Source organism: Diplotaxodon limnothrissa, linkage group LG15 (genome assembly GCF_057381915.1).
Source record: "Diplotaxodon limnothrissa isolate DT_005_m linkage group LG15, D_limnothrissa_male_GT1.1, whole genome shotgun sequence".
Classification (NCBI taxonomy): domain Eukaryota; kingdom Metazoa; phylum Chordata; class Actinopteri; order Cichliformes; family Cichlidae; genus Diplotaxodon; species Diplotaxodon limnothrissa.
In genome coordinates, this window is record NC_140610.1 from 5,153,203 (window position 1) to 5,161,646 (window position 8,444).

The 8,444-nt window shown below is 41.7% G+C and overlaps 1 protein-coding gene across 2 annotated transcripts; it reads left to right on the forward strand.

Annotated features, from left to right (window-relative positions):
• The first annotated feature begins 546 nt into the window (after positions 1–546).
• LOC146616856 (galectin-9) lies at positions 547–7,340 on the forward strand. 2 transcript variants are annotated; one of them, XM_085372709.1, is made up of 5 exons: positions 547–588; positions 673–1,323; positions 1,403–1,491; positions 1,606–1,777; positions 7,182–7,340. In XM_085372709.1, the coding sequence occupies exons 1-5, from the start codon at positions 547–549 to the stop codon at positions 7,338–7,340; spliced, it is 1,113 nt and encodes a 370-aa protein (XP_085228835.1). The 2 variants fall into 2 exon arrangements, with proteins under 2 accessions (XP_085228835.1, XP_085228836.1); XM_085372710.1 differs by having other exon boundaries at positions 787–1,323.
• Positions 7,341–8,444: the final 1,104 nt, after the last annotated feature.

Sequence of the window (8,444 nt, forward strand, 5' to 3'; positions counted from 1 at the left end):
TATAGTTAGTTTCAATCTGCATTGAAAAAAGCTGTAAGGTTAACAACGGAGAGTTATTGTTACTGTGCATTCCTTCTTAAGTGCATATAAGTCACCGTGTTGACCCAAATCAATGTGCCACTATGTTTCTCCATGACTCAAGATGTTTACTGTGGTCATCAGCCAATTACTATGTCTCGTGGTAATGGGTAAGCCTTAATTATCTGCGTATAGGAAGTTGGACAATCTTCCTGTTCTACCGTGCGCTGACATCTTGAAAAGCTGTAGAGTCCTCTGGTGGTCACCTTGTGAACTCTGCTGTCAAAGCACAGTGTGACTACAGAGCATGTTCCCAGCTTGTAAAATAATAATGATAATATTTAAAAAAGCTTTCTTTTCATGTCTCTCTCATTTGATATCAGTGTTTGCAACTGCACACTAAGATTTAGCTTCTTTCTATCTCTATAAAGTCCTGTTAGGTTGTTTTTTTGGGTTTTTTTTTTTTAAATTGTGGTTTAAAAGGCTAAAATCAATAAAAGCTCCATTAATTTTTTTCTGACAGGCAGCATGGATGTAAGTACTTCATCAAATTCTCAGATCTCTACTCTGGTAAGAATGAGTGCATTGCATTCTCCTCTGTTATCCAACCTTAATGTAAATGTATAACTTTTTGCTTATGTTTGCAACTGCAAGTTGGTGTCCTCCATCGTGTCCACCTTCTCCCTCCCTCCCATCTTGGCTCCTGACCCTTCTCTTTCTCCATCCTCCTCCTCCTCTCCTCCTCCTCCGCCTCCTCCTCTGTCTCAGCATTCTGATCCTCTGTGTGGCAGCTGCCCGTCCTCTGGTTCTGCCCCACAGGCTAACAGCCTTTGGCCCAGCCTGTCACCTTCTGGAGCTGGATTCCCCACTTGGCCAGGACAGGCCACTCAACCCACACCGTGCTGGACAGGCCAGCCAAACACACCCTGCTGGCCTGGGATGCAACCAGCTCCAGTCTCTGTCCCCACTTCAATTCCACTCCAATCTCCCACTCAAGTCATAACACCACCTCCTGCGCCAACCACAACTGTAGTTCCAGCTCCAACTGCAGTGCAGCCCTGTCAGCCTTGCTGGCCAGGCATCCAGTACCAGCCTCCTCAGCCACCAGCTCCAATTCAAGTTCAAGTCCCAAATCCAACTCCAACTCCGGTTCCAGTGCCTGCACCTGCTCCCAGCATCCATCCAAATGTACCAGGCTGGCCTGCAAATCCCGGCTGGCCCTATAACCCGGGACAATCAGGATGGCCTAGGCAGAATCCATCCATCATGCCTCCCCACTGGCTCCCACCCACATCTGGACCTCTAGTGAGTCAAATGCAAGGAACCGGGTGTGTTAGTTTGCTGCCAGGCTGTTTTACTGTGCTCCTCTCTCTTTGCTGTTTAGAGCGTGCCATACAACTTGAACCTGGCCCGAGGGGTGTATGACAAAATGATGATGACGATCTTGGGCTATGTGAAACCTAACGCTAAAATGTAAGCCTGCGTCTGTGTGCCCTCAGTGTCTTTGAAAAACGAGGTGGATTTCATGTTGCATTAGGTTCTTGAGAGCATGTTTTCTTTAGTCTGAATCAGTCTGGTCTCCCGCAGGTTCACAGTGAACTTCCTGAGAGGCAACGACATCGCCTTTCACATCAACCCCCGCTTCAACGAGGCGGGCAAGCAGATGCTTGTCCGCAACCACAAACTGGGTGAACGCTGGGGTGCCGAAGAGAGAGACCTGAAGGGTCCCTTCCCTTTTGCGCTTGGGAGCCCTTTTGAGGTGAGTGGCAGTGACCGAAATTAGATCAGGGCAGTGGGCTGAAGCACCCATGAGAGGCTATATTGTGTTGTATTAATCGTTGGATCGCTTCAGAGCACAAAACAAACTGAAGATCACTTTTTAAATCATTAATCTCAATTTTCAGAAGTTTAAAACAATTCTTACATTATTAATACTTTTAAAAACTAATAACTAATTAGATGAAACTAAACTAAAACTACTAACGTGCAATAAAATGAGTTTTACTGCTGATCCTTGTGCGTTTAACTGACTCTAGGTCACTTTCTCATGGGAAACGTTAGGCCTCGAAAAAATGGAAAGGGTTGGAAAGTCGTTTGTGCAGGCGGGTCCTAGATAAGGGAGCTGCTATGCTGCAGGGAGGCTCCTGGAGGTCAGTGGGGGTCTCATGTTGCTCAGTAACATCAATAACACTTATGTTTAACAGGCATCGTAAAGAGGAGACTAATCTGTGGAGCTGATTCTGTCTTTGTGTCCAACGGTCCTGGGTTTGTGTTCACTCACATCAATAACACAATGTGTTAACAGGCACTCGTTACTGCTACTTCTTCTAATAACTGATTTGGTGACATTATAATGTGTACTATACAGTACATACAGCAGAAGTGAGCTTTGATCTGTGCAGCATCACTTACATGTCAAATTGTAATACTTTGTGTTGAAAAGACCAATTTTACTTTACTTCTGTTAAACAGTAAGTCTCATTTTTTGTTCTTGTAAAATTAAAAACAGTTATCACGGGTATCACAGCCATGAGGCAGATGCAGATAAAAGGAGCCAGGAGGTCAAAAGCTGGGAAATCTGTGGCACTCACGGGTCATTCTATAACCATGTTTTTGCAATTAGGCTAATTAATAATTGTGTGCTCAATTAATTTTCAGTGATCGCAGATTTTTTTTTTTTTAACTTGAAACCAGTGATCGCATGAGAATTCACTTTTGCTGCTCCTCCTCCTGGGCCTGCACTTTCAATGAGTTTTCTCTAAAGTATTTGTTTTACAATGAGCATAAGTGGAAATAACACTGCACTTTTCAACTTGACATTAATTTAATTAATGAGAGGTGACATATTCTAACTGAACAATTCATTAGTTACACCTTGCTAGTATCTTGTTGGACCCCTTTTGGCTAGGGTTAGGGTCTTTGTGGCAACTAATACAAGAAGGTGCTGGAAACATTCCTCAGAGATGCTGGTCCATGTTGACACAACAGCATCAAACTGCTGCTGAAGATTTGTTGGCTGAACATCTATGATGCAACTATGAACACAACATCACAAACATGCTCTATTGGACTCAGATTTGGTGTAGAGGCTATTTGAGTACAGTGAACTTGCTGACAGGTTCAGGAAAGCATATTTGTGACATGATCTGAGTTTTGTGACATGATGGGTTATCCAGCTGAAACCAGCCATTAGAAGATGAGTAGAAGATAACAGTAACAAAACTCAGGTAGACTGTGGTGTTTAAATGATGCTCCGGTGGTGTAAATAAAATATCCCCATCACCATTACACTACCCTCAGCCTGAACAGTTGATGCAAGGCAGGATGGATCCATGTTTTCATGTTGTTTACACCAGATTCTGGTACGATGCTCACATCTGAATGCCACAGCAGTAATTGAGACTCATCAGCCCAACCCTTTATTGTGTAATATTGATGACCTTGTGCAAATTGTAGCCTCATTATCCTGGTCTTAGCTGACCGGAGTGTTATCCAGTGTGGTCTTCTGCTGCTGTAGCCCATCTGCATCGAGCTTCAATGTGTTGTGCAGTCAGAGAAGCTCTTCTTCGTATTTTAGTTGTAATAAGTGCTTATTGCCTTCCTATCAGCTCGAAGCAGTCTGGCCATTCTCCTCTGACGTCTGGCATCAGCAAGACATTTTCACCGAGAAAAATGGAGCTCAAGCTTGTGTGGGGAAAATCCTAATAGATCAGCAGTTTGTAAATACTCAGACTAGCTTTTCTGGCACCAACAACCATATGCATTCAAAGTCACTTAAACCGCCTTTCTTTCTCACTCTGATGCTTGGATTAACTTAAGCAGGTCGTCTTGACTATGTCTACACGCCTAAATGCTAGGGGTGCAACGATACACAAAATTCACGGTTCGGTTCGGTTCGATACTTTGGTGTCACGGTTCGATATTTTTTCGATACAAAAAAAAATGTTCATGTCTTTTTAATTTGTCATTTATTAAAATTATAAATATATATTTTAACTCAAAAGTACAGTTTTTAAATGTAATGTTGTTGAAACAAAAGTAATTAAAAAAATAAATATATCTCAGGGCTCTCAAAATTTCAAAATCCCTGGTAGCCCTTCGGGCAGGGACTCTTCAGTTTTTGGTAGCCCAAAATAAATGTAAGCAGCCCGAATAAAAAAGAGAGCAATTTTTTGATTGATGTTTTGTTTCCTTTACAATATTATACATTAAAGTATAATATTGTAAAGGAAACAAAACATTAATCAAAAAATTGTTGAAAAACAAATTAGAACATTGTATAAAAATTACAATCATCAACTCAAATACTTGATTCTAATTGAACAGAAATTTCTATGAACTTGTAAGAACTGTGTAGGACATGAATCAGTCTGTGTCAGATCCTGAATTTGAAATTTCCACTGAAGTCACGGGTAAGAGACAAGTGGAACCAAGATCGAGGCCATTTGCTTTTTGAACCTTGCAAAGACTGCTAAATTGTGCCTGTGGTAGTTCACTCTTTGCAACATAGTACGCTGTTCTAAACAGATTTTTCAGGTTTATTTTTAGTATGTTATTTGCAATTGGTGTTTGTTCTGGGAAAGATATTGCAGACTGAGCAATAATGCATTTCTTGCATTTCTCATGGATTCTAATGGGGGCCTTTCTTAAAATGACTGGTCCCAGTAACAAAGGCGCTTGTCGACTCAGAAATCGAGAGAAAACCAACAACACACCCGGCAGAACATTATGTTATTTACACGGGTGCACATAAGTGGTCGCATGTGCGCATTCGCTGTCAAAATAAAAGACGCGCACCAGATAAGAAGTTGCAACGCGCGTTTGCGTCCATATAAAAAGCACTGTTTTTGTCCGCTAGAGTGGGATTTTCACGGCACATTCCGCACCACACCTCTGTGCGTTCATCATTTGTTTGAAGCCAGCTCACCTCCTGCAACCACTTTTCCGAGAATACGCGCTTCTTTTGTGGTTCGGACTCCTTCTGACATTTCTTTGGAGGTAGAGGAACACCAAAGTAATTGCTTAAAGGAGCTTCTTCGACATCTTTAAGAGTTTTAAACAAATTTCTGTCCTCCTCCAGAAAATCGTATGTATGCAAACACGCGTTGCAACTTCATATCTTGTGCGCGTTTTTTTGTTTTTTGTTTTGACAGCGAATGCGCACCTGCGGACCACTTATGTGCAGCCCCGGTTATATAGCTCGTCATATTGCAGCCACAGAAATTCTTTTGTCCATGAAACCATAAAGCTGCACTTTCTTTTTGCCTTATAGTCTGATTTGTCATTACTTTTCCGTTTTGTGGTAAGCTTTTCTTTGGCTGGCATCTTTGGAAAAGAGAGTTTATTACAGAGAAATGGCTCTTTCCAAAATAAAAGCTATACTATACACTTCTTCTGGGCTATATTCTCAGCAGCATATTGTAGCGGGTCAGGGCTGTTCGGGGTTCTGTTTGTACAGTTATGTTTTGTTTATGTTGCCATAGTGACGGGTGACGCCCTCTCGCTGCGACGGTGTGTCCTTCCGGGGTCAGAGGGCGCCCTGTGTGTTGTTGTTGTTGCTGTGCGGTTGCCGCGCTGAGCAGTTAGCTAGCGGCAGTGTTCTTCTGCAGGTGTCAATAAACGGCTGTGCTCCCTGGCTAGCTCACGGGAAGCAAGACCAAATGACACCTCCGTCTCCTCGTTGTCTGAGCTCGCCACATTGGTGTCAGAAGTGGGATGATGGTGGCACCCCATGTTCTGACCCGAGTGACTTTTCCCCCGCCGGTCGTGACCGGCCGGTGCGCCAAAAGAAGGCACCTGGACATTTGCAGGACTTTGTGTGGGGTAGTTGGGGACGACTGACCCCTTAGGTGGGGGCTATGTAGCGGGTCAGGGCTGTTCGGGGTTCTGTTTGTACAGTTATGTTTTGTTTATGTTGCCATAGTGACGGGTGACGCCTTCTCGCTGCGACGGTGTGTCCTTCCGGGGTCAGAGGGCGCTCTGTGTGTTGTTGTTGCTGTGCGGTTGCCGCGCTGAGCAGTTAGCTAGCGGCAGTGTTCTTCTGCAGATGTCAATAAACGGCTGTGCTCCCTGGCTAGCTCACGGGAAGCAAGACCAAACGACACCTACGTCTCCTCCTTGTCTGAGCTCGCCACAATATTAAACATATCAGGTCCCCATAAGGAGAATCATGTGCTAACGGCTGTCTAAATGACTCGGGTAAAGTTTGTAGCATGCATGCTTGTTGTTTTTGTCTGCTTCCACTTGTCTTTGCACTAGGATGATGTAGGAGTAAATGTGCAGTCATATTCGTTGTGTTCCCACTAGTGCTGTCAGCGTTAATCTCGTTGAAATGACGTTAACGCTACAACACGGCAAATCTCCGTTAACGAGCTACCCCTGCATGGGGCTAGACGGCCAACACGTTAACGAGCGCTAACACACTAGTTCCCACCCATGTAATTGAGCATTGCGTGGCACATCCAACATACTGTTTTACTTTAGTCCATGACGCGCTTACCTTCAGGGTCATACGTCACATGAAAACCAAAATAATTCCAAACGCCAGATCTGAATGAGGGTGGGGGAGGTTCAATTTGCCATGTTGCAAGGAGAGCTTAACTTCTGTCTAGCTTGCCCTGCGCTCTTCCTTCTGACGATGCTGTCTGTGTTGAACGCTCAGTGGATCTGCGCTCGACAGTGCAGCCTAGGCGGAGTAGTCGAACGCAGATACACTGAGCGCTCAACACAGACAGCATCGTCAGAAGGAAAGTTGATCAAATAAATTACAAATTTTGTATTGTTCGATACATATGCGTACCGAACCGAAAGCACTGTATCGAACGGTTCAATATCGATACGAGTATCGTTGCACCCCTAATATATATATATATATATATATATGTATATATATATATATATATATATATATATATATATATATAATATAAATATAATATATATATATATATGTATATATATATATATATATATATATAATATAAATATAATATATATATATATATGTATATATATATATATATATATATATATATATATAAAATATATATATATATATATTTTTTTTTTATTTAGTAATACCTGGTGAAGAACTTTCTTACCTGTACACATAAGATGTCATAGTCTCAATGTAAGGATGTCACTGGTGGTGTGTTCTCTTGCAGATGAAGATCCTGTGCACGCCTGAGACGTTCAGGGTGGCAGTGAACAACATCCCCCTGTTTGAGTTCCGTCACCGCATCAGAGAGCTCAACCAGATCGACAGAATCAACATCTTGCATGATGTCGTCCTCACATACGTCAATGTGGAGACACTTCCTTAAGAAATTCAGCTTTAGCCACACAGATGAACGCATATATACGACTGTGTGTTTATGCAGCAGAGATACATATACGTAGATTAATGGTGTGACACATACTCTTACGGTATTTACAGGCTACATCTTGGGGGTAACGTTTCAGTTAATGTTTAGCATTATGCTCTAAAATGGGATAAATAAGCATGTTATTTGGTCCTGTGATGTGTAAGGTAATGAGCTGAGCTCATTGTTTAACAATAAGGAATACGTCCTGTGCCACAGCACTAATCACTTCATGCACAGAGGCATTTGATTTTCTGTATAGATGCTACTGCTACTATTTTTATTGTAGACAATAACATAATCTATAATATGAAAGTCCTACTAACTAATAGATAACTGAGAACTATGTATGCACCGATGTTGGAAAAAAACGGCAACACTGGTTCATGATTATTACCTCTCGATTAGTATTAACTGTAGAAATCCTTTAATAATAAATGTACAAGGGTCCTAGTGTAATCAAGTCCATGTTTTTATTGTGTTTTGTTTTAACAGATCAACACTATGAAACTGTATAACAGTAAAATAAGAGAAATTCTCTTTCAGAGAAATAAAAAATCAGCACAAACGTATAAAAGGAACTAACTGGATGATCGACTGTGTGATACATGTCGACAAGCAATCGTTTCACCAAAGTTACAGTGAGTTTTACAAGGAAAACACCATCAGCTACCTCTGTCAACGACTGACAGAGGTAGCCTGAAAAGCTCTTTCCTACAGTAAAAACTCAGTGAAACCATTTCTGTCCTCACTCCTTTAAGCCCAAACGTTAGCATTTTTACCTCAAGAGCAGCATATTGTTAAATTATAGATATTGTACCAGACCCTTAAGCTAACATCACATTTGGGTCAAGGCTTCAACTTCCACAAAACAGAACAGCTACACAGACGACGAGGCGGAATTTTGAGCCTGGATATTTATACTGGGAACAAATAATGATTAGCTTCATCTTATGGACATAATTTGTTTTTAAATTCAGTAAAAACTAAAAACATCTCAGTACGTTTCTATCCACATATATTTACTTTGCTTAAAAAATATTACTCTCATCCAATTACTAACAG

What these genes read in the sequence shown, in the direction of transcription:
- LOC146616856 (XM_085372709.1), top strand. Translation starts at nt 547, where the DNA reads ATGGATGTAAGTACTTCATCAAATTCTCAGATCTCTACTCTG. An exon ending in ATTCTCAGATCTCTACTCTG is followed by an intron (nt 589 to 672) that starts GTAAGAATGAGT and finishes TGCAACTGCAAG; the next exon opens with TTGGTGTCCTCCATCGTGTC. An exon ending in GTGAAACCTAACGCTAAAAT is followed by an intron (nt 1,492 to 1,605) that starts GTAAGCCTGCGT and finishes GGTCTCCCGCAG; the next exon opens with GTTCACAGTGAACTTCCTGA.